The 27,272-nt window shown below is 39.2% G+C and overlaps 1 protein-coding gene across 1 annotated transcript in view; it reads right to left on the bottom strand.

Annotated features, from left to right (window-relative positions):
* Positions 1-26,642, bottom strand: part of LOC120514339 (putative ferric-chelate reductase 1) — a 44,827-nt gene extending 18,185 nt beyond the window's left edge. Inside the window, exons 1-6 of the mRNA XM_039734659.1 lie at positions 26,529-26,642; positions 15,880-16,078; positions 8,739-8,869; positions 6,844-6,974; positions 3,100-3,158; positions 1,396-1,442 (exon numbers count right to left, since the gene is read on the bottom strand). Coding sequence (XP_039590593.1) covers positions 1,396-1,442; positions 3,100-3,158; positions 6,844-6,974; positions 8,739-8,869; positions 15,880-16,078; positions 26,529-26,537 — 576 coding nt within the window. The 5' untranslated portion in view covers positions 26,538-26,642. The remainder of the gene's footprint in view (positions 1-1,395; positions 1,443-3,099; positions 3,159-6,843; positions 6,975-8,738; positions 8,870-15,879; positions 16,079-26,528) is intronic.
* Positions 26,643-27,272: the final 630 nt, after the last annotated feature.

Below are 27,272 nucleotides of genomic sequence, written 5' to 3' on the forward strand. Positions count from 1 at the left end.
TTTCTCTCCAAGAGCCCCTTTTCACCTGCATCTTTTAGCACACTAATGTGGAATGTATGACATGTAATGGCAGGGAATGTAGTAGTAGTAGTAATAATAACTAGCCAACCCACGGCGTACCATACGCTGCATAATCAGGCCGGTTTTTTAATGATTTTTAAGTACAGGGAGAAAATTAACATTTGAAAAATCGGTAATGTAATAAATCAGCAAGAAAAGCAACATTGTAACAATGCACGGAACGAACTAACACACAATCTCCCGTGACTGAAAACTGGCGGACCGCCATCGTGCCTTCTCCTCCCAGACGGAGGAATGGGGTGGATGGCTAACAGGTGTGGAGAGTGGAACAGGAGGAGAGGAGAAGGACGTCCATTCCGCTCCCTCCGTCATGCTAGTCTGCTGATTTCTCGCTCAGTATGCACTGCCTGCTCATGTGCTCACCTCCAACTTGCCACTTGAGTCGTTGTCGTCTTTGCACAGTCCAGATGCACCTGTGACTCCGTAGACTTTTCATTGCTCTGTGCGGTTTTGGCTGCTTTTCTATATATAATCCACCAAGACACCCGACTTCCGTGTTCCTGCAGGAGCATCTGAGCAGACGCATGTTTGTCGCGGTTGCTGTATGTAGCGTGTAAAACAGTTTGGTGCATGGTGCATGCGGTCGCGTCGAATCAAAACTTCGGTTTTAAAGACTGCTTACTTCATTGTGTTTTAACTTCAGTTGTAAAGGATTGGTTTAAGGATCCCATGGGATACCCTCGCAAACTGTTTTACACGCTGCATATAGCGATTCACTTCGCGAGAAACATGCCTCTATGAACAGTCAACATGGCTCAGAGCTGCATGTGGACTCTACAACAGACGAATATAAATGACGCCATTTTTCTGTGTCATCGCGTCCGAGTTGGTGGGCGTGGCTCTACGAGTTGTCGCCGTATCCAATGGTCTTGGAGTTGGTGGGCGTGGCTCTTCCTGCGTCGCCATAGGTGTCTTACTTGTCGGCTTAGTGAATCCACGCCTTCTAGCGTGCTTTCCATGGGTGTCTTGCCTTAGTGAATTATATATATAGATAATAGTAATAATAGTCATTTTTTAGGTAGTGATATTTATCTTTCCTGGGAGACCAAAGTCAGTAACATTCCTTATTAGTTCCAGGCATCAAAAAAAAAAAAACAAAAAACAGTGGCTGAGCTAGGAACTGAACTCAGGAATCTGGAGTTATAAAGTAACTACGTCATGCTCCTTCTATATGAAAGGTGTCTGGAGAAAAACCTTTTAAAATGAAATAACTCTCTTTGTGAAAAGTCTTTATATAAAAAAAGACAACGAGAATAGCTTAAAATATTCAAAAATATAGTAAATGTACATGGAAAAAGCAATTACCACTCTCACCTGGAGGGTAGTAGTAGTGGATGGCGGTAACAGGTGGAGGATTATTACTGACAACGTTGGCTTTCACTGTAGCAATTGCTCCTTGTAGAACTGTTTGTACTTATAAGTACAATTACCCCACTGTAAACTTGCACTACAGTTATAATATTACACAACCTGCGCCATTTTATAAAGCGTGTATTTACATATGATGAAGATATCATTTGTAAGATGAAATGCACCAAAATATGTTGATTATATTATACAGATAAAACTTTAACTTCATTTAAATAATCTGTATTGTTAATAATTAAACATGTGAGCACACGGTCCCGCAGCGCTTGCATGTTCACGTATTGTTCCTGCCTTGCGCTGTATATTTGCTGAGACTGGTGCGACACTGGAAGGATAGATGGATAGAATAATTAAACATGTACTAAATAGATATTTCAATGTTCCTTAACAGTTTTGAAGAATCGTCGTTGTAAGCTCACAGATAGCTTAACATCTGTTACAGAGCTGATTGTGTGGTGATTGGGTATTTGGGGAAAGAAAAGTAAGGACAATAATTGAAGGTTAGTACGTTTGAAAGAGACAGTACTGCTACAATAAATTATTTCATCGAAGGTCGCACATGGCGCAGCAGCATCTTGTATGAGACATGAACAATCTTTGTTCTTAATAACATGCTTTCATTCCAATCATTATGAAAATGATTATCACGTATACATCTCAGTATTTTAATTATTCAGAGAGCTGTAATATCACGAATGTAATGGATTCTGTGTCCTGTCAGAGACCGGAATCACGTAGTGATTCACACACATAGAGCATTGAAGATCAAATACAAAACAAAGCATTTAACGTGCTACTTTGTTTATGGGATTTGAGAAACTAGTAAATTAAATGATTTTAAGATGAAGTTTATGTTCTACTTTAATGACAAAATAAACTATGTGATTAAAGTGGATATTTCGAGATTGAAGTTAACATTTCGTGCTTTTTTCCTACTCTGTGCCTTTTTTCTCACTGTACCCTAATAAGCTTCCACATGACACTCGCCTTTTCACGGCAACTTCGATATGTGACAACTTCTTTTTTATGTCGGGCACTGTGCGACTTTGTGAACTTGATCTTGTTTCTCCAACACGCTATGTCACTTGATCAACTTCCTTTTGTTGATTATACTACTGTATAAACCAACAAACAGTACGTTTTTCTTTGCCTCCACTTGGTATTTGCTGAAATTCTTATATTTTCCCTCTTGCTTTTGCCATTGCTTTTTCACAGAACGCTGAGCTTAAGGTCTATTTATGATGATTTGCATATTCAAAGAGGCGTAATTCTGGGAGGAGACGGGGCAGGACAGAAGGCGTGTGCATGTGCGTTAGTTTTCACGCTGATCGGGATTTATGGAGCGGAAGAACACGGAGTAAGCGGAAGAAGTTGGAGTACGCACATATTCCTGCATCTGGATTTTTCTGTGCGTAAGCACATGAAGGAGTGCTTACGTCATGTTATAGTGCGAATTCTATGCACGGCGTTATACATGAGGCCCCAGGTCATCAAAATAATTGTTGTCCAGGCCAAAATGTTAAACAAAAATTAATGTCAAAATTGAGAGCGTAAAGAAAACAAAAAGATTTACAGAAAGAATTTTGAAGGAAAGAGTTGTCTTAATAGCAATGTTATATAAGGAAAGGTTGTCACTCTCAAACGTTTAACCAGTTGTATCAGAAATCATGACCACAAAGACCATGCCCCTGGCAACTGGGAACAGAATCCTAATACAAAAAATAGCCACAGTCGATATGAAACTGAAATGTCTTTGAATACACCACAGAATGCTTTCCATGGATTTAAATAAATCTCAAAACCAACTTCAAACATGGATTCCTCATAGTTTTGAGGTAGGCACTAAACCTCGATGGAAAACATGATCAAAGGTCCAACAAAAATGTAATAACAAATACAGTATATTATTAGCAACTGTGTTCCTAAGCACTTTATATTTAACAAAAATATTTAAACTAAAGTACTGAGGTAGAGCTCTCTTTCATTAAAGATTGATACAGGCATCACACAGCACTTTGCTGCTGTAAAAATCATGTCAAAACCTATAAATCATTGAACCCTCAAGAAGTAGGTAAAGGTAAAGAGGAAGAAGAATGCAGTTGTGTTTTGCTGTTTCTTTCATTTTTTGTCATTTTTATAATTTTACCCACTCCCTAGTCTGATTTTGGTTTGTGTCTTGCCGTGTTCTGTGTCTGTGCCTTTACACCTCTACAGGTGCTCTAGTCATTTACAGCTCAGGTGTTGCATTTATTGCATGTGCAATTCCCGGAGGGTCTTATTTAAGACACTTGCTGTGTTAGTCACTCTTAGTAATAGTGTTCTTTGGCTCACTTTGTGCTCCCGGGTGCTAGGTTTTTTGATCTTGTTGGATCTTTCTGGATATTAATTGCTTTTGATCTATGAACATAACATTTATAGGCTTTGTAAGTCTCTTTAGATAAATATGTCAGCTAGCTAAAAGTAACTTTTACCTCATTCTGTCTTGGCACACATGGACGGTAAAAACTGCTAAGAGTTAAGAGTACTGTTTAGATCAGGGGTCTCCAACCTTTTTTCCCCTGAGAGCTAATTTTACAAAATGAAAATGGCCGAGAGCTACTCATGTTTTCTAACGTTTAATCTCATAGCATATTTCAACCCAAACAAACTGAATACGCTTGTTTGGCCTGAACATTTAGAAAATATTGGTGTCCACAACTCACATTTTTCATTAAAACATCACAAAAAATATTTAGTTCACCTTCAAGTACATTTTGTATGTCTGTATGCATTTTCTAGTGTATCTCATGCTATTGAGTTAAAACATGAATGCTGTCAAAACAAAACAATGCAATTCCAAATACACAGATATGACTTATTCATTTGTCATTTTGTTACATGTCACTGTTTCACTTCACAAGAGTCTTCACGTGTCCATTTGCATGTGTGATGTGTTTTTTAGTTAGTCAGATGACTGGCACTGCATGGAGTCAACAAGAGAGGTGTATGGTGGAGTGGAGCCACTTAGGTTCACTCTTATGGAGTCATTTAAATGTTCATCTATCAGTCTTGTTCTGAACTTTGATTTCATGACATTCATGTCAAACTCACAGAGGTATGGAGACCCAAACAAAGCAGACATTTTCAGAGCTGCTTGGTAAAGATTCTTATAGTTATCTGGCTCTACTAAGCTCCAGAAATGCTGAGAATGCTGTTGAGACTTTAACTGTACATTATTTTGAAGGTTTACTAATATATAATATAGAAAATCCAATATCTGTCTGTCTGTATGTCTTCCCGCTTTTCACAAGAGAACTACTTAACAGATTTAGATCAGGTTTCTTTCTATAATTTGCTTGAACATTCCGGTTGGTTTTGCGACTTCTCTCATTTCGTTATGTATCATAGTTCGCTTGCGGTGAGAATTTATTTGCGCAAATCCTAGAAAGAGGTAGCAGGCCGAGGGGAGGGGCCTTCCTCACTCGCTCGCCAGCATCACGATGTGTTCCTTAACTACGCTTAGCTAGCGAATGAGAGAACAATTGAATTCAACTTTGTTTGATATTTAAAATAAAAGTGTTACTTAGGTTTTGATGAGTTTGAGTCTGGATATTCTCTTAAGTGTAGGCCACATTCAAAAGATAGATTGCAATTCAGATTCTGGATCATGATATGATTTTTTGGAAAGATCACCCATCCCTAATTTGACTAATCAAGTTTTCTAAGTTATGTAGGATTCATTAACCCTTTGGCGAGCAACCTGGAAAGGGGTTGCGAGCTACCGGTAGCTTGTGAGCGACATGTTGGAGACCCCTGGTTTATATGCTTTGGCTTAATATTTCATACTGTTATTTAGCCAAGACAGTTGATCACCAGACTCCCTGATTGGGATATAGTGCCACTTTGCAACTGGATTTTGAACCTCTTAATTGGCACACACCAACATATATGCAGTACATTGACAGCATCATTTCCCCAACACAGGCACCCTACAGGTTTGTGTGTGGAGCCCACTGTTGAAACTCTTGTTCATATATAACCATGTGGCCAAACATAAATGTCAATAATTTACTTATAATACAATACTCTTAGGCCTGGTCACCAACAATAATGATACAGATAAAATAAAAGAGATTTGTCTTCTGACATAGTGCTGCCTGGACAACAATTTATTCCTTGATGCCGGTAATACCAGGATTTACTTGAGGACTTCAGGAATCACAAGGCAGATTACTCTCCCATGTAATTTGAAAAGGGTGCTGTGAAAAGGAACATCAGCTTTACATTTATTGGAGACATCACGGATGACCTGAAGAGACCACAACACATCTCAACTATAGTTAAAAAGGCTCACCAATGCATTTTCTTCCTTAGATATCTGAGGAAAGCCTGGTTGTCTCCATCTATGCTGATCAATGTCTACAGGTGCACAGTGGACCCTGTCCTCACTGACTGTATTACAACTGCTCAGCTCTGGGTAACAAAGCACTGCAGATGGTAATACAGTCAGTCCAGAATATTGCTGGCGCATAGATCATAGCATATAAATCAAATTTTATTTGTCACATACAATTAATTATGCACACAATGCTTAGTTACAGAGGCACAAGAGAAATATAAAAATAAGAAATAACTCCTCCCTAAACACACACAATGTGCACCCTGTGGTGGGCTGGCACCCCGCCCGGGGTTTGTTTCCTGCCTTGCGCCCTGTGTTAAATGGGATTGGCTCCAGCAGACCCCCATGACCCTGTAGTTAGGATATAGCGGGTTGGATACTGGATGGATGGATAAACACACATAAGAACTTCTGGTTTGGTTAACACAAGAACTGCTCATGTTAATAACACTCAGAGTATTGTTAATGAAGTAAATCATTTCTGTTGCTTAATCAGGATGATGTAACTTATCTCCCTTGGCAGTAACGTGGAAGAAATCATCAATCAATATTTTGATGCCTGAATTACACATTTTAGTTTTAAATTATAATGGACTCACTTTTCCTCATTATTCAATAATATAAATCTTTAGTCCCTCTACTACCTCTTACACTCCATCTGGCTGTATTCAATGAAACCCATTCAGCATTAAAATAGCATCTGAAATACACACTGTGTATATATATATAAAATGTATAAAACACATATACTGCCTTAGAAAGGCAAACTGAATTATTAAAGACCCCAGCCATCTTGAACAGTCCATTTCTCCTCTCTTCTTCACTGTGGCAAACAGCATATTACCGTTTGCACTCACACTAGTAGATTTGGGGACAATTTTAATCCTCAAATCATAACACTCTTACTGACAAATAAGTCAGTACTGAGTGATTCTATAGCTGCACTGTACACTCAAGGAAGAACCCTACTACATATACATTCATTTTATTTACCATAAAAGACTTTCACCCTTTACCATAAGAAAATGAACATGAAAAAATAAGCCAACCTGAATTCAATATCTCCCAAAGAGTTAGATGAAGATGAAACCCAGGTGAATGAAAGTGAACTCTTTGATGACGAAGACTTATGAGTAACAGCAGAGTTCTGCAGAAAAAACAAAAAAATCAATAATCACTGGGATTTGTTGCCTTATTGTTTTATGGAGAGTTCTTCCCATGTCCATGAGGGTTTTCCATTACTGTGCTTGTTTTTCTATGTGTTGGATTAATTAGCAATTCTAACTTGGACCCTGTGATTGCCTGGCATCCTGTCCAAGGCTGATTCCTGCCTTGCACCCTTTACTACCTGGATAGGCACCAGCATATAAATTGGATTAAGCTGTTTGATATTGTTACCTTTAACATTATAACAGTTTATATTTTTATTATTTTGTATATATTTTAAATAAAATTACTTAACTTGTGAAATAAACTAGCTTAATAGTTGATTTTAGATACAATATGAAACAAAAGAATAGAAGTTACTTATTTCAGTCCCTGATTACAGGTGCCAAAACCTGACCTAGAAGAATGAGGAGCAAAGCATTAAGAGAGCAGTTTATTGTGAGGTTACAGCCATGCACACACATTTACACATTTAGAGATGCCAGTCAAGTTAAAATGGCTTTCGGATGTATAAGGAAAACCAGACCACCTATATAAAAATGGGGAGAATGCACTTACTCCACACAAATAGCACTAGGTTGGGTTTTCAACATGGTACGATGGAGAACAGAGGAGAAAGCACTACCCACATTGGTAGCTGGTCCCTTTAGTGCTAAATGTACAGTGGCATGAGGCCTACAAACTGAAGGAGCCCTTGAGCTATTTAAAGGAGATTAGCTGGGTTATTTTCTTTATACCTGAACTGCCTCCCTCTGTGCCTGTCACAGGTTCCCTTTCCTAGACTCCTACTGATAACCTTGCACTGCCAAGGCCTCATATGGCTCTATATTATAAATGTGCTAGTAAGTGGATTTGATGAATAGAGAAATTAAAGTTCTTGAAAGCAGAATTTTGATTAAATAAATAAAAATAATTGCAGCTAATCTATGTACTGTCTATACTGTAAACTACTGATAAAATGACACTAGTCAGTAGTAAATTCAGCTCTGAAGAGGTGTTTCCAGATAATTTCCAAGTTGCTTTCTTCTTGTGTCCTTTCCATCAGTACCAGTTGTATTTATTTATTTATTTTTGTATCAAAATGAGGACTGAAATGAAGTTCCTCTTCCCTATTGAATAATGTTTAAAAGCTCACTAATCTCGTTCAATCCAAGGGTAGGTGCTGTGCTCAGGGTGAAGTCAACAAGCCACTTTTAAACTGCAAAGTTTTTGAAAAACAGTTCAAAATTATGAGTATTACCACACAGTGTTTTTGCCTGCCATAATAGTAGGACATGGAAAAGCATCAAAAAAAGATTGCGCCGCACAAAGACTGCCGTGACAAAAATGTTAGGAATGATCCAAAAGATGAATACTCCAACATAATCAGGAGTCACGGTTTGAAATCACTGAAAAAATAAGGAGTGCAAATCTAAAAATAAATCCTTGGCAAAAGTAAAATAAGAGCAAACAATTCTGCATAACAAATATCTGCTTTATTCAATTACTTATGCATTTATGTTCTGAAAACCTTGGCTCTCAAAGCACTTTAGGGGATCTGATTGCTGTATTTACAGTATGAGTATGTGACCTTTTTAGTATAAAAGGTTTACAGCCATTTTACTTGGGGCCCACATGGCTATTTTTAAAATGTCAAGTTAATGTCTGTGCCATGGCCAAAATGTATTGAATTCCATCCTCCACTCCCAACACCCTCTCCATCTCACAAAGCAGTCTCTGCCAAGATAAATAAGTAGCAACTTACTGGCACCCCATTGCATTGCAGTCCCATAGAAAAACTGTTGCTTGGTATGTTAAAACTGCCCACCGCATTTCCACCTCCAACTTGCTGCGCCTCTAACAAGAAACCAGTATATGTGTTTCCTGAAAGAGTCACTGAAAAAGAAAAACAAAATGTTATCCATTAGATTACCCACATAAAGAAAGCAGGAGCACAGCTACTTTCTGGTTCATCCAAATCTTGTTTTTCTGCATGTGGCTGTGTGCAGAACTACACAGGAGATGACACTCAAAGAGAAGTCAGCTCATCATTTTGCACTCTCACAGTAAGCCAATACAGAGTTGCAAATTAAACTATTAGGTACGAATTTTGGAGGTAAGTGAACTACCTGGGAAAACAAGCATATACTTGGGGAAATTTTGGAGGTAAGTGAACTACCTGGGAAAACAAGCATATACTTGGGGAAAATGTAAATGACAAGAACAAATACACATCGTTCAGAATTACCTGGTTTACTGAATCAACTGGTCATAAATTGTGATCTGATCTCCATCTAAGTCACAAAAATAGACCAATACAATGTGCTAACACTAATAGCACACAAACAATCTTTCATATCTTTATTAAACATACCCATCAAAAATTCATTGTGTGCTGTGGAAAAATAACAGAATCCTTGCATTTAGTAATTAGTCAATCCTCCCTTGGCAGCTATAACCTCTTAACAAGCATTTCCAGTGAATTCTTCCTTCTAGAAATTCTAAAGCTTAGCCATATTCTTAGGATATCTGGTGTAAATGGCTCAGTGTCACTGGGTCCTGTCTTGATGTATCTACCAGCTTCTGAGTTTCAGTCACCCTGATATTATCCTCTAGGATATCTTAGGATAAACTTAGGAACTTAGAGCAATGATGGCAAACTGTCCTGGACCCAAAACCAGGTCCAAAACAGCCTCAATTCATGATGCTCCCTCCACCATATGTTGTCATTAGTATAATGTGCTCATGTTGTTATGTTTGGGTCTCTTTTATAGGTCAAAGTAGCTCTAAATCGCACCTCCACTCTTGTTTCATTGATTGAACTCCAGGTTTGTGAACTCCTTTCTCCAATTAGCTTTTGTTGAAGTCAACAGCCTAGGGGTTCACATACCTTTTACAAATTGCAATGTGAATGTTTGAATGATTTATTCAATATGTACATAAACAATACAATAATGTGTATGTTATTATCTAAACCTTACTGTGTTTGTTAATCTATACTAATAAAAGGCAAAGCCCTCACTCACTCACTCACTCACTCATTCACTCATCACTAATTCTCCAACTTCCCGTGTGGGTGGAAGGCTGAAATTTGGCAGGTTCATTCCTTACAGCTTCCTTACAAAAGTTGGGCAGGTTTTATATCGAAATTCTACGCGTAATGGTCATAACTGGAAGCTGTTTTTCTCCATTTACTGTAATGGAGATGAGCGTGAACGCCGTGGGGCGGAGTTCGTGTGACATCATCACGCCTCCCGTAATCACGCGTACATAGAAAACCAGGAAGACCTCAAAAGCGCTGAAGAAAACATGCATTATATAATTGAGAAGGCAGCGAAACAATAAGAAGCGAGCGAGTGACATATACAACCATATTCATGAGTTCTGCTACTTCGGAAACAAAGCACGATGTAAACCTACACTTTAAATTAAGTTCATAGACAGGCTGCTGCTGGCGTTTGTAATTTAGTGCCTGCCCATATAAGGCCGTCCGTCAGCGGCAATCAATAGCAAACTCCGGGTAAATATTCACGGGTGAAGGACTGTGCTTATGGAGAGGAAGATGAGATGGTCAGGGTGGTGTTTGACACAAACTCAGTGAAACTGCGAGAGAAAGTTTTAAGTGCCAGGACTAAGGTAACATTAAATACAGCCATGGACATAGCACAAGATGGCACCAGCACAGCTGGGAAACTTTGATGCATGTACACGGCGGCTCCGTGAACTGGCGCATTGCACAGATAAAAGCAACAGTTCCAAAAGCGCTGAACAAAACCGAATTACACAATTGAAAAGGCAGCAAAAAATATGAAGCGTCTGATACATAAAGCATATTCATAAATCCAGCTACTACGGAAACAAAGCACCGTTGGAAAAAGTCAATGTCCGCTAAAGGAAGACAGTGTAAAAAAACCCGTGCATGCAGTGTGTCAGGTCTCAGATAAAGAAGAAGCGAGCTGTTTATTGATGCAGTAAAAAGCGAATCGATGAAAGAAACCTGTCATCTTTACAACGATTGACAAACACGGAATGTAACTTGAACACAACACATCCTACAAATACGAACCTGATTGAAAGAAATAATGATAATCAAATCCTTGATGACAGCAACACTCAGTAACACTCACAAAACAAATACTGTATATTGACAGTCATGTTACGTTATTTTAAAATGTTCCCTTTTCTTTTCTAGCTTTTTAACACACTACTTCTCGCTGCATACGCGGGTATATATATATGTATATATATATCCCGATCTACATACTCGAATAATGGATACTTTATTAGCCATCAATGATTGTTTTGGTAAAGCCATACTCAGTGTATTCATTAGATGAGCGGTAAAAAGTAAGAGCGAGGGAGGATGCAGGCTGTAGTGCGCGTCAACTCTATCTGAATTGCGCGATCACATTTGAAAAAATATGTGTCAAACTCAAGGGCCGCGGGCCACATCCGGCCCGGCGTGTAATTATATCCGGCCCGCGAGATCATTTTATATACTGTATTATTGTTATTAATGGCCGGGTATATGAAGCGCTGGTAACACAATAAACTACAGATCCCATAATGCAGCGCTTCAGCTGCCTTGCCGAACACTTACCACGTTAATCAAGTCTAGCTTATGATGCTGCAAGTTATTGCGAAGCTAGCTCACGATGCTGGAGAAAAGTTGATTCTGAAAATAGAGCCTTTAAAACCGATGGGAGGCTGAGTATATGTTTACTGAACCCGTGTGTCTCATTTGTGGAGCTAATGTGGCTGTAATTACAGAATTTAATCTAAGACGGCACTATGAGACAAAACATCAGGGTAACCTGAATGCAATGCAGAAGATACAGAAAGCAGAATAATTAAATAAGAATCTGACACTTCAGCGGACGTTTTACCCGTGCACAATCACAAAGTGATTTCAAGTGAAGCTGCTTTTATGGGAGACACAAATGCACCAGACCTTGCCCCACTTTCCCTGTTGCCAAGTAATGTTAAACCAAGTCGTCACTACGGTGTTCCCAAATCGCACTTTGCTGATAAACTGGCGCACTGAGTTTGCACGGCGCTTTGGTGACTTTGAAGAACAAAAAAAGTCCGTCTACATGCGGCTCGAACCTTGTGCATGTTTGGTAGCACATATCTGTGTGAGAAGCTCTTCTCAGTGATAAAGACTAACAAAACAGCACACAGGAGTGCCTCACTGATGAGCACCTGCAATCCATCCTGAGAATCTCCACAACACAGAACCTCACACCAAACAGAAACGAACCTGTTGCCAAAAAAAGATGCCAGGCGTCCAGCTCTAAAATGACATATGAGCAAAGACAACTGAATGATTTGATTTGTTATTGCTGAAAGGAACACATTTTATTTATATTTCCAGGTTTTGTTATGCAGCACGTTCATATTTGAATTTGTATAATTTTGACAGGATATATTTTTATGGAGAGCAAAATCTTTTGGGATATTTAAAATCCAAGTTTATTTTTTATATAAAATTACATAAGAGTAAAGAAATTTGAATGTTTGTTCTTTTAACGTTTACTTTATTTCTAACTTGTATAATTAGACAGGATATATTTTTATGGAGAGCAAAATATTATAAGTTGTTTAAGGTTTGAGTTTATTTATTCAGAATAATATTCCTGTCTGTTTTTACCATTCCTACCAAAGATATTTCTGTCGACTAAATAAAAATTCCTTCTATTTAAAATTTAAATAGAATTTGAACAAATACGATAGTTCATAATATCCACGCAGACTTGCAGTTTTAACAAGCAGTGTATTGCACTGATACGAAATAGCTGTGTGTGTATATATGTAGATATGTATGTATATGTATATATATGTTTATATATGTGTGTGTGTATGTATATATATATATGTATTTGTGTGTATATATGTGTGTGTATGTATGTATGTATGTGTGTATGTATATGAATGTGTATTGTCACACACGTGCGCATGGGAGGCAGCTAAAGGGCTTGAGTGAAGGCAGTTCGGAGGCATGCCGGGGTGTGGCAGAGTGCACTGACTCTTTTTCTCCCTTGCCTGTAGACCATCCCCGGGGGATTTCACCTGGATCTCCTGACATCACTTTCGGGACTGAGCCAATGGAAGTTGGCCACACCAACTCCAGTCCCTCTGATGTCACCTCCGGCTACGAGCCAATGGTGGAAGACCACGTGCCAGATCCATACGACCTCACTTCCTGTCTCCCCTTTAAAACCTGCCCTTTTCCTTTGTTTCCTCAGTCTTGTTTTGGACTCGGTTGTATGCACTTCAGTGCTCTGTATTTCTATAAAGAAAAACGACTTTGCAGCCAGGATACCACAATATACGGGTGGCTGCCCCAACTCTTTATCTGTCCATGTCTCGTTCTTGTGACAGTATATATGTAGATATATATATATGTATGTATATGTGTGTATATATATGTGTGTATATGTATAGATATGTATATATATATGTGTTTATGTGTGTGTGTGTAAATATATATATATATATATATATATATATGACAACAACACTCATCACTCACAACAGTGACAAAACAATTACATTCACAATCATGTTATGTTATTTTCAAAATGTTTCCTTTTCTTTTTCATTGCTTCTTTAACACACTACTTCTCCGCTGCGAAGCGCGGGTATTTTGCTAGTTATTATAATAAATGAAAAATCAGACTATATTTTAAGACAAATTTATACATAAATCCAGTTATACCCAAAGAGTCCTATACTTTATCTTGCCACTGTAGGTGCACATTTGGGAAAATTTGGAAAAGACATCCTTGTGTCGTTAAAGCAGGAAATGAGTAAGACTGTGAAGCTCAGGGTGAAGTATTAAATTTTCTCTTCCCCAACTGAAGACCATATGCTGCACCAAAATAATTTTCTCATAGATAGGCAAAGCTCTATAAAGCCTCCCATAAACCCCCATGTATAATAAATCCAGCAACATTCTTTTGGCTTAAGGGTGATATTTTTATATCTTATGAGTATTTTTACTTTCTTGTATACAAAATATAGGGAAAGTATTGGAATCACCCAAAAATTCGACTTCAAGGTTTTGATGAATCAACATTTTAGAACTCACAAAGTCTGAAAATACCATTTTTGAAATGATGTCTCTGTGTGTGTGTGTGTGTGTTTATGTAAACATGATAACCTGAGTATGTTTTCACTTAGGTCAACCAAATTTTGCATACGAGAATTAGGTACAAAACGTAGATTTCTATCCAATTTTGAGCTATTTCCACTAACTGGAAGTAGTACTTTTTTATTCCACAAAATTTATTTATGATTTATTCAACTTTACTTTTATAATAATTGTTCAATATACAGTGAATCTGGGAAGTATTCACAGCACATCACTTTTTCCACATTTTGTTATGTTACAGCCTTATTCCAAAATGGATTAAATTAATTTTTTTCCTCAGAATTCTACACACAACACCCCATAATGACAACATGAAAAAAGTTTACTTGAAGTTTTGGAAAATTTATTAAAAATAAAAAAAATGAAATTGAGAAAGCACATGTATATAAGTATTCACAGCCTTTGCCATGAAGCTCAAAATTGAGCTCAGGTCCATCCTGTTTCCCCTGATCATCCTTGAGATGTTTCTGCAGCTTAATTGGAGTCCAATTAGGATTCTGGCCCGTTTTCTATGGGTATATTTGATGGCCTTGTATATTTTTATTTTTTTTTTTTGTCCCAGAATCCCAAAACCTTTATATAGTTGCTTTGGTGACATCACATGCTGCAATGGTAAATGAAACCAAACTGCTAAATCGCAGAATATGGCAGTGCCCATAATAACACAAAATGGCAGTATGAAATAATGACAAAAAATGTATAACTCTATTCAAGAGGCTAACATCAGAATTAGAAACCCTGAAATTTATTGTATCCACACAATATGCAGAAAAGTCACAAGAAATTAATGAAAGAAACGTTCCGGTCAAGGATTTCACACTTAAAAAAATACTCCACTCAGAAAATATGTTACTTGTCCTGTGTAGTTTGCAGTGATGTTTTTATGCAGAATGGAGAGAAACAAGTTTGACATAACAGAAGTCAAAAGTGAGCAATGCTATACAACAGCAAAAAATGTAAAAAGGTCTATTGGAGTGTGGGGGAGAGGACCCTCAAGTTACTCGTGTCAAATAATCCACATGTCAGACAACTTTGACTCAGTGGAGTGACCAATTTCACTTGAATACCCACCTATTCCTGTCATTCATTGGATAAGAGTCCTGTCTTCAGTTCAAAAAGTCACTCCCCTGAGTTTTTCAGAAAATGTCTATTTAACAATATTTTAACAAAAACATTCATTTTGCATGTTTTGAGCATGCAACTAGATAATATACATGTGGACTATGCAACAAAAGCAATGTGAGATTATTTTTTTTTCCATTTTCCATGGATGTTTCCTTTTGAACAGCACTGGTCACTATTGACTTCTGTTATGTCATACACTTCTTTCTCTCCATTCTACGTGAAAACATGAGATTACAATTTTTTTCTCGGCCACCATTGAAGGTATATGGGGAAAGTAACATATAAAAAAATATATTTTGGTGGAGAATTCCTTTAACCTAGAATTGTGTTTTATTATTCTTCAGCTGGAAAAAAAGCCTAACTGGTCTCATAACTCTGTCTTGGGTGTCAGGGCTACCTATAGAGATAATCTAATTACATAAGCCCACTAAGTCTATTTGGTATATGTCCAAAGCAGATATGATGGACTGAACCACATCTAAAAGGATATTTAACACTGATGATTTGTAACCCTACATTCTGATTGATCCTGCTACCCCGTTAATGTGCTTAGTACTACTTTTAACATAAACAAGAGATTGATAAACTAAGCATTTAAAGTATCTCGTTACCTTCCTGGTTAGCTTACCTGTGATTTGATCTCCAGGGCTGTAGGTAGATTTATCTACTTTGAGAGAATAAGGTGGAGATGAAGACTGGGGGTTGGCACCATGTGAAGGGAGCATGCTGGAACATACTGATGAAGGCGCTCCATTGGAATATCCTAGGATGGTTACCACCAATTTTTCAAAAATAAATAGAAAGACGAAAAAGCACTGTTTCTGCATCTAATGAGAAAAAAATATTGATTACACACACATACACAAAAGAAACCAGCTTTACACATCATCAGAAAGGAAATGTAAACCAAAAGTGGGTGAACCATAAACCACTAGGTCACTAATTTAGTCCTAATCACTAACTAAAGATCTAACCCTGAGCCATTTACCTGCCACTGCTACAAGTTGAGGGATAAATTAACTATAATGGTGTGATTCGAAAGTAGCTTTAGATCAAACTGATTGCTACATGAGTAAAATGAAAGCAAGTTCATTAGTTGGCAGTAAATATGTGTGTGTGGATTTAAAGTTGAAGTAAAGAGAGCTGTTTTGGCTGTATTTTGTAAAAGGGCTGGCTGCAGGGCTTTGCTGAGCAGGCAATTGAATTATGTCACATAATTTACATAGCAGAAATACCAAGAAGGCTCTAGTTGTAGTCTGCAGTACTACACAACAGAGTCACTACCTAAGAGATAGTCTTACTATGCAACACACCTACTAGACAGTTGTCATTACTCATGAATAAGATAACCATCCCACACCCCTAACTTTAACTTTATGAGAACTCAGCACAAGGTACACCTTGCAATGTGACTGTTCAGAAAGGTGCAAATGACGGGGGTATCATGTAACATCACTGACACAATGCAAACGCTGTTAAATGTCATTGGATATGTGTAATCTGATTGGCTCCTCAATGGAGTGAAGCTCTAGAGGACTCCAGCTACTCTGTTTTTGTGCTCCAACATGTCTGACTTGTGCTTACCCGCTTTCTAGCTGGAAGACATGTATGGGAGTAGTCTTGTGGGATATGGTGTGGTTACACAATCAATGCGTGCCTTTTTGAAAATTTCAAAACTACATTCTAAATATATTTACATTCAACATTATATCAGGAAGTACCAGAAGGTTGTTAAATAGAATTTATTTTTAATGTATTTTTTGTCACACGTATAGACTCATTATTAGGGTGGGGCTCAGACTAAAAGCCCCAGACCCAACCACCTTACTGCTCCACTACTGGCCAGACTATTTGATAAGTAACTTTAGGAATTAATGTAATTTGACAAAAGGTTTAACAGCAGACATTTAGGGCATTTTAAACATTCTGAACATGCAACTGCTTGTTAATATCCAACCCAGAGAAGGCCATAAATCATCCCATGTCAATCATTTGACAGAGGTGAGATTTTTGTCTTCTGTTCCTTTATCACTATAAAAGTTTCACTACAGATCATAGATTGAGACATACCTGGGACCACTATATGCTCCCACTTTACCTCTTTACACAAATAAAAGATGTTTCAAATCTGAAATAAGGCAAATCAATTCATTTTCATTTTTAAAAATATTCATTTTATATGCATCACATACTGTAAGTCACACTGTCAGTATATCAAGGTGAGTTAAAGGCAGGACTGAACCAGCAACCATGAGAGTTAACAAGGAGTGCTTAAATGCTTGGTCACGTGGTTTAGATGGCACACCTAGTAGGCATGTAAAAATAAAATAAGCATACATACACACCCTTCACTTCATGAGTAATAAAAATAATACATTTTATTTATATAGTGCCTTTCCCATGCTCAAGTGTGACTTAGATGGAGAAAAAGGAACCAGATCTTGATGTTTAAAGCTAAAAAAAGTACATCAGAGACACTAAACAATTAATATGCAAAAATCCAGGCACAGGTGGAAAAGGGTACTTTAAGTTTGCAACATGCTGAATTGCAAAAGAGGCAGGCAATTCCAAAAAAAGTTCAGAAGGGCTGATAATCTTTCTATTGTTCTAAGCCTGCTTTAAAGTGAGGCATGATAGCCAGCTTGACATCACATGTTAATTCAAGTGGCCATTTTCACTGCATTACGGTGACACACCCTGTCACATTATGATGGTACAGTTATATGGCATCCCTGGAACTATGGAAAATTGTCAGAAAAAATAACAGCTTTAATGGCGATTTTCTAGTCTATATCCCAAAAGGTCTCGCTGAAGGTATTCACAGAAGTACGCTGGTACTAAACAGGTGGTGAAATTTTAGGGATGGCCTAAATACTCTTTTGAAAAATGTACAATGTATAACCATAGACTACGGTGGGCTGGTGCCCTGCCTGGGGTTTGTTTCCTGCCTTGCGCCCTGTGTTGGGCTGGGATTGGATCCAGCAGACCCCTGTAACCCTGTAGTTAGGATATAGCAGGTTGGATAATGGATGGATGGATAACCATGGAATCAAACTTTGCCCAGTTCTGCCTGGTTCATGGCGGAATTAGGCATGATGCATAAACTCTAATTCATACTACTGTTTTCTACTAGTACTACTACTATGGTGTTACACAGAGAAGCTCCATCTGTGGCTGCGTGTTTGACATCTGGACAAACAGAACCCAGTCAGTTAAGGCTGGTAAAGATATCTACTCCATATTATTCATCACCAATGGTGTTATGCAAGGCTGCTGCCTCAGCCCATTGCTGCACAGTCTATTCACCTACGACTATGTAGCAAAGAATAAGGGTAACAGTATCATCAGGTTCATGGATGACACCACTGTGATGGACCTCATCAGTGACAATGACTAGTTGTGGTATAGCAGGTCCGTGACTTCAAAAGAAAAATGGCCAGGTTTTAAATCCATGAGCACGATTGCACGGCCATGGGGAGTTAATTGGAGTAGCTGGAGCGAGTCGCACCTGCACGAGTGGGTGCGATCATTCGCAATTGCTTCATTGGCTTCCTTGGAAAGAGGATCTGGCCACCTGACGGTTTTGAAGCAGAAAGAGCTGGGGACCCGTGAAGGAGTGTTTGGCTGTGGCACTCTAGGGGCTAGTCCACCCCACTGAATGTTTGGGTGGAGTCGGGTGAGCAAGGCAGGTGTCCTCTCAATGGATCTGAGGAGTGACTACATGAGCGCGAAGGAAGAAGGGAGGACATCCGACTTCTGACGGTCTGGCTGTGATACCCGTAGGCAGAAAGGAGCTTGCTGCTGTTGGGTCTCCACCGGCTATATGCGAGTTATGGGTGAGCCGGGGAGAATTAGAGATGGAAGTGTGCTGAGATCGTGAAGAGTAGGGCTGCATTTTTAACCTCAGATTTTAAAGGATTTATTTATTGTTTTTATCCCCACTTTGCACTGTTGTTATGGATTATTTATTGAAACTGTGGAACACTGCATTTTTGTTTGGACACTATTGGTTTTAATAAAAGCACTTTGGCACTTTTTGCACTATCCCCTGGCTTCATTTGAGAATTGTCCACATTTGTCAGCTCATTTCGGTGACATTACCAACTGTGTCGATTTCAAGAGCTCCCAGAAGTCGGATGGGGGCCTGGAGAGAACTCGCATCATCATACTAGGCCACTTACAGAAGGGAGGTGAAAGACGTGAATGTATAATACCAGAACAATATCCTCTCCCTGAATATAACAATAAAGGAAATCGTTGTTGACTTCAGAAAGACCAAAGGCAGACATCGCTCCACTCAACAGCAACAGCTCCCCCACCTGGACAGTTAGCAACTTCGAGTTCCGGGATGTCCAGATCACCACCTGCCTTTCATGGTCAGACAACACCACCTGCACAGTCAAACAGGCTCAGCAAAGGCTCTTTTTACTAAGGAGTCTAAAGAGCTTAGGGGTGGGAACCAAAACACTAATGAACTTTCACCTCTTCTCGACTGACTGGATGCATCAAAGTGTGGTATGGTAACCGGACTTGTCAGGTCTCTAAACTTGATAACAGCCATCCAGCTCACCCACCCTGTTTTCAATTCTGCCTTCTGGGAAGTACTAATGGAGCTTCACCACTTGCTCCACCCGCTTCAGGGACAGCTTCTTCTCCCAGGCCATAAAAATCACTAAAGTCTCATCAGTAATTTCAAACCTAATCTCATCACTTTATATGAAAGGCTTTAAGCATCATAACTCAATATTTATAAATTGTCTTAATTTATTAATTTACAGATTGGAGATACTTAACTGCTGCTCTGAATTATTTAAAGTTTACATACAACTTAAGAGCGTGTCACAAATATATAAAATATAAGAGCAAGAGTATAAAAATAAGAGTAAGAAGGACATCTGAGTCCATGACAATGCAAGTAAATAAAGGAGCCAAGGGAAACACAGATTCTCATTCACAGGGTGAAACTGGCAGAAAGATCAAAAGGATGGGAACTTGGGTAGACGGCAGGTCAAATTTCTAGTAGGCTAAGGGCCCAAAATGTGAGGTTGTAAGAAAACGCTGTGCCTGTTCCCTTTATTGTCATTTAATGTCAGCTGAATTGCTGCTGATGCTTTCATGACAGTCTCTACACCTTGAGATCCTAAGCAGGTTTTTTTTTTTTTGTAAAAATGGAAGGATAATTAGATAAATGTGCTAGATTAGCCTCTCTTTTTATCATGGACAGGATTTGTTTTTGTTATATTTTGGTGCACTTCCTCCATAACACTTATCTACTTTATTTTATTGCTCATTTAGCAGTTGCAGTCATTTAGCATTATATTCAGAAGCACTTAAGTATATTGCCAAACCTCCTTTTAAGACAAAAGCAAGTGTGTGATCTAGAACTGTCAGCACATCCTATAGGACAGAAGGCAAAAAAGAGCATCCCAGTCCGAAAATTCACACAATTGCTAGGACAGATGATTTAGAGAAAACAAGACTACCTGAATTAACCAGGCTGTGATACTGAGCTGACCTCTTACCTCATTTGAAAATATCAACTAAAAACATTATAACCAGCTCAGCCGGAAAAGGCATTTTCATTGGTGTGTTGCATTGGGAGCAGTGTGATCTATGATTTAATGCAAAAAAAAAAAACCCTAATTCTTATTCATTTTTGTGCAAGCTGAGTAGTGAATCAACAGCCACATCACATTGTCTCCCAAAATAGCAAGTGGAAATCAGTTTGAGCACAAAACATGGGGAAAGCGAGGAGACATTAGTGGAATCTCTATATATGCTCTTAGCATGTGAGCACAACATAAAACTTACAAAGGGTTGTAGCAGTACTACTATTAGTTAAAACTGAATCTCCGAGCAGTCCCTGCAGGGGTTGTTGGTGTTGAAGGTGGTCAGAGGGGTTTAAAAGGAGGGCAGGTGTCCGAAAGGGGAGGAGTGTTTATTGTTGTTGCATTTTGTGTTTCGTTTACCTGTCAGACTGCCTTCTGTTAATTAAGCCACATTTAGCCGCTGTGTCCTGGATTGTATTTGTTGTTGGGGTCCGGATCGTCTTTTGTCTACCTGTGTGCTGAGGACTGATTGTGAATTCATTGCTTTCCCGCAAGTGTAGGAGCGCTCCTGAACCATCCATTTGTCTTCACCCTTACAGTGTCTACCGGTAGGACTGCTTTTTAATTCCCTTTCAACATACAGATCTCTGAACTTACTCTCGTCATCTCTCATTACATCCGGTGTGGTGTTCCTTGAACTTTGCTGTGTGGAGTTGTGTTTTTGTGTTTAATGTAATATCGCTGTAGGAGTACTGGGGTGGTATTAATCTTTTCATTTATATTATTTAATTTCATTATATTCTTTAATTGCTGTTATAGTAGTTCTCAGTATGCTTTATTTTTTGTCTCTGTTTGTGAGTGTGTGTGGGTCGGGCCAAGGCTGGGAGCGTCCCTGGGATCCTCTATAAAAATAAATAAATCACCGTCATCTTGATGGTGTGAATCTTAGCGGCACTGGACTGCTACAGGGTTGTTTCCCACCTCTGGTCTTAGTTGTTATGAATTAAGTTCAGCAAAATCCTGAAACTGAACAGAAAATTGCCATAGGGAAGCTCTTACATAAAAGGGGCTATTTGTTATCTCACTTCCTCTTAACATTTCTAAACCTACACTTAGCCTACTACCCTTAAGCACCGTTGTTCTAAAATTACTTTCTGAATATCTCACAACAAATCCTTGGGATATTTGAGCCTTCTTGCTATGCTAATGTTATTATGGGGACCACCTTAATTAGAGCTGTTCATGATCAAGACCAAGTTTCAGCACTAATAACGTCTCAATTTTCATATTTTATCTAAGTGCACCTTCTGTCACATATGATCATATCATTTGCTACAATTGTATGTGTATACCAGCTGTTTCATGCCAACCTGGGTTTCCCAAATTGCAAAATGTTAATATTGCACATGGCGTGTACAAGGCTACTTTTATTTTCTTTCCACATATTTTCACCACTACCTTTGGAGCCAACACTTGTAATGGAGAACCCCTGAAGCCAGACTGCAGCCTTGTTCTTGTTATTGGTGTTTAGGCAGAAGTGACCTTGAAGGTTTGCTTCTATCACCGCACTCAGCCTCAGAACTTAGCAGACAATGTGGGTGCCAAGGGCACTCTAATCTCTTGACATTGTGGCTTCGGGTCTGTCCCATAAACCCAATAGATGGTTCAATGGGGAAATCTGAAGCTACAGTGCCAAGAGGTTAGACGATATAACTTGTGTGCAGGAGCACAAGGAACAGGGAAAGAGGCCAGAGGTACAGAATGAAAAGAAAGGACAGGGGAAAAGGCCTTTGTGTATTGTTAGTGACCAATGCATTGTGTCACACATTAATGAGAAGGCATGAATTACAAAGATCTTACAAAATGTTACACCACTTTCAAGCAACATCTAATTAAACTGAAAGCTGAGCTACTTGTTTGTTAAGCATTGAACATCTTATGGCCTACACACATAAACCAGTGCTTGTGTGGATTTGACCCATTATGTGCTCCTAGATCTTTAAGCACTGATCTGTGTACCTGGTTGATGGGAAACACAAAGGGTGCTGAGGAACCCCTTTTTTATAACAAGTAAATTAAAATGAGTTGAGATAAAGTATGTATTGTTTACAACTTAAATATCAATTTTGTAAATTCTGAAAATCCATCCTGCCATCCATTTTATTAAGTCCTCATATCCTGAGCAGTGTCACTGGAAAGGTGCACTAGCAATAATTAGATACAGGCAGGAACAATACATGGATTCATTTTTGAAAATTAATTCAACCTATTTTTACTTTATCATCAGTTTATTCCCTATTATTACTTGATTTTTTTCTTTATTGTTTCATTGCAAAGAATTATGACTCTGTAAACAATGTTTTTCAAAATTAATAGAAGTCAGCCAGTCAGTCATTTTCCAATCCGCTATATCCTAACACAGGGTCATGGGGATCCACTGGAGCCAATCCCAGGGAGCAAGGCAGGAACAAACCCCAGGCAGGGTGCCAGCCCACCACAGGGCACACACACATACACAACAGGGACAATTTAGAATCGCCAAAGCACCTAACCGGCATGTCTTTGGACTGTGGGAGGAAACCGGAGTACCCGGAGGAAACTCACGCAGACACAGAGAGAACATGCAAACTCCACACAGGGAGGACCCGAGAAGCAAACCCCGATCTCCTTACTGCGAGGCAGCAGGCAGCAGCGCTACCACTGTGCCACTGTGCCGCCCATAAATAGAAGTACAACATTTTATTATATTATCCTACCACTTACACATATATATATATATATTTTATATATATATATATTGTCGCAGTAGGGGGCAGTAGTGCTCCCTTGAACCCTCAGGTACCACGCCAAACACCTGGTAAAATTGCCACAATAATTATATTTATTATAATAATGTGCACCAAGCACCCTCCACTCCACTATATTCATCAATCACAATAACAATAATAAATCAGTAATAATCACAATCCTCCACTCCCAGACGCGATGCCCTCCTACCACCCAGCTCAGCTCGTTGTCTGGGAGTTCCCAGAGTCCTTTTATTTCTCCTGACCCGGAAGTCTTTCTGCCCAACAGTTCCACAAGTCCTTATTCCTTCCGGGTCAGGGTAAACAGTACTTTTCTTCACCCCGGAAGCCCGTCGCTCTTCCTGTGACGAACTTCCGGGTCATGGTGCCAAATGAGTCCATTGGCCTCCGACAGCGACTCCCAGTGGCCCCAAGGTATCCAGCAGGGCTGTGTATAAAAACTACATAGTCCATGAGGCCCTGCTGGAATTCGGGGCCCGTATATGCTCTCGGGAGAGCTCCTCCTAGCGGCCAGGGGGTGAGGGCCGGAGTAAAATGCCGGCAATCCACCACAATATAAACCAACTGCAAAAAGGAGACAAGCACAAAAGGTTATAAAATAGCTTATTAAACCTGTGCTGCTCCAAAATTGACCAAAAGCAAGAATTTTATCAATTCAAATTTCATGAATAAAGCCACAAAGATCAAAAGTATGTCTATGGATGAATGCAGAAAAAGTCTTGCAAGGGATCAAATATCTACAACAGGGCTCAGAAAGCCATCTCAGGCTGATCTAGTGGCAACACTCACTCCAGCTAGGTGGCTCTGGAGTGTGAGAGGAAACCTACAGAGAGAAGTGGAAAACATGAGAAAGAAGTCAGAAAGAACTTCTGCTTTACATGAGGCAGTCTGGGATTGCAACTAGCTAGGTCTTCAGGCTGGTTTTACATCAGCCAAATCAGGAAACTAACTCAAAACTCCACACAGAAGTCTCCCTAGCAGTGAATTTGGGAATAACAAATGATACAATTCAAGGCACAAATACTTCTAGTTCTGCCATTAATAGAATTTCTTGAAAAGACGCAGTGGATGGCAGAGTGATGTGTTCAAGAACACAAATTCCTAGTTTAGATGTTACAGAAAGACTTTGGCTAGTTCCAATTTCAATTTTCAGATATGGGTGGCACAGTGGTGTAGTATTAGTCCAACTGCCTAGCAATAAGGAGCCCAAGGTCATTGCTCCAGGTCCTCCCTGCATGGAGTTTGTGTGTTCTTGTGTGTGCATGAGGTTCCTCTGGGAGCTATGATTACCTTTAACATGTCAAAGACAATGGTGGATTGGTGATGTTAAATTGGCCCAAGCATGTGTGTGTGTATGCACGTGTATGCATTCATCCCATCATGGATTGGGACCCTATCCACGGATTATTCTTGCCTTGTACCCTATGCTTGCTGGTGTAGGTTCAAGCTTTCCAATGGCTCTGCTCAGTATGAATCCAATTCAGGGTCAAGGGAGCTTTGAGCTTATACTTGTGCCCACAAAACACACACATGGGGCCAACTGAGAATCACCAGTTAACTTAACATATCAGAACATTGTTGAAGAACTGGATACAAGGAAAAATGTCTAAACTCCGTTTAAAACTATATCTGGGCTTGGGATTCATACCAAGAATGCAGGATGCGTGAGACCGATACACTTTTGACTTTGCCACCATGCCTCTCTAAGGTGATGTCTGTAATTTAGTTTAAATCAGTGGAAATGAACATTTGACACCTTTGGACTATTCAGGTAGACATATCTGTAATTGCATTTTTACTAATCTGATTATATTCAGTATATACACTGTATAATTATTATATTAGACGACTTAGGTGTCTTTGTAATTTTGGCATTTAATTCAAACACTCCAATGTTAAATACACCATATCATTTTCAATCCTGGTTTACTGAATTCAGGGGGTTGGCGATTTATTTGTTCAGCACTAGCCGCAAGGCACAATCTTGGATAGTGCCACTCACACAACCTAGCACACAAACACCTTTGGGAAAATTGGAGGAAACTTGCTGTCCACAGAATAAAATTTTGAAAACTCTACACTGCCAACGCCCACAACTCAGCGCAGTGAATCCCTGAGTCGTAATGCCATAAAACAGGGCTTATTACAGTGCCGTGCCGCGCTAAAATTGAAGGTACAGTAAGTAAACTCAAATTGTAACTACAAACAGCTTCAATTTCACTATCATCTAGTCCAAATGTTGTTATGCACAACTCTATTTCAAAACCATGGAATCGATGGGAAAATCCCTCAAGTGGAATTTAACTACTACATTACTTAGTCAAGTAAGGGCACTGAGTGGTTAAAGATGTCTTGCCATTGAAACGTATCGAATTCGCTTTCAGTAAAAGTTTAGCAGCAGAAAGCTCAGCGATTCCACGTAAAACTGTCCTCTAGATAACACGTTACACTACAATGTGAATGAAAATGCGACAAACACGTCTTGCTTTTACTCCTTTGAAAATGAAACGCATCGTCATCTCTGTTTTTGTTGTTCAGGACAAGCGAATCACGTGATAAAGCCACTGAGACGCGACAGATGTCGCAGCCGCAGCGCTGCATCTAAACGTAAAGCCAGACCACTGCACTTTATAACAAGAATAAATGATGGATAAGCAATAAAGCTTCCTTCAAGATTTAAAAAGACTAAAAAAGTACTTTCGAAATCCGAAAGACCGAGCAGAAGAAATATTTGTACATCATAAGGCACGCAACGAAAAACCATGAAAGAGAAATAAAAATGAGTTTCATTTTAACATGATGTTTGAAATTATATCACGTGTAATGCGAATAAAATGGAAAAGAACAGTAAAGCTCTATTCTGAACGTCGGTAGCACCGTTTTTGGCATAATAGTTTCTCGGGCGAAAGAGGACCGCTCACCTTTCTCATATGTTGTTCCAGAGCCACACCTGCTAATGTTCTGAGGCAGCCTTCCGCTTCTCAACACTCGTCACTTAAATCGGACACGGTGTGGGATGGGGTAGGACAGGGCGGAGCCTGTGCGAAGGTGAAGTCACCTGCAAAGCGGATGGATTCGAATTCTTAATTTGGGTGAAACTTAAAGTTGAGACATTAGAAAGAGTTATACAGATGAATGACTCATTCAGACTCCAAAGCCCATTGAGGCATCCTCTGTGTGATTTTGGGCTATATCAAAATAATACAAATACGTTAACAGAACAATACATTAATGAAAAATATTGATTGTTATAGGATTAACGGGGTACCTTTTGTCGGGACACTGGTCTGTTTCACGACATACCTACTCTCGGTTTAAGGTAGAACGACCAGTCAGACTCTTTAAGATCTCACAGTGACCCGGAGTAATTGATACAACTCCACATGGACGGACTTTGCATAAAAACGCACCGCCGTGCCCACTATTTGCACACTATTTGCAATTGCCGTTCCTTTCGTAGTGTCTTTCCCAGCGGCATCAAATGCAAGACCAGAACAAGCTTTGAGTGGAGCTCATGTATAATAAAGGCCACATTCATTCACAATTCTACGCCAGGCTAATTTTGAGTCGATAATGTACCCAATTTCCCAAAAACACACCAGCAAAGTGAGAATGTGCGACCCGCACAGCAATCAGACTGATATACAAAAGCAGTGTCCTGAAGT

This window comes from Polypterus senegalus, chromosome 14 (genome assembly GCF_016835505.1).
Source record: "Polypterus senegalus isolate Bchr_013 chromosome 14, ASM1683550v1, whole genome shotgun sequence".
Lineage (NCBI taxonomy): Eukaryota > Metazoa > Chordata > Cladistia > Polypteriformes > Polypteridae > Polypterus > Polypterus senegalus.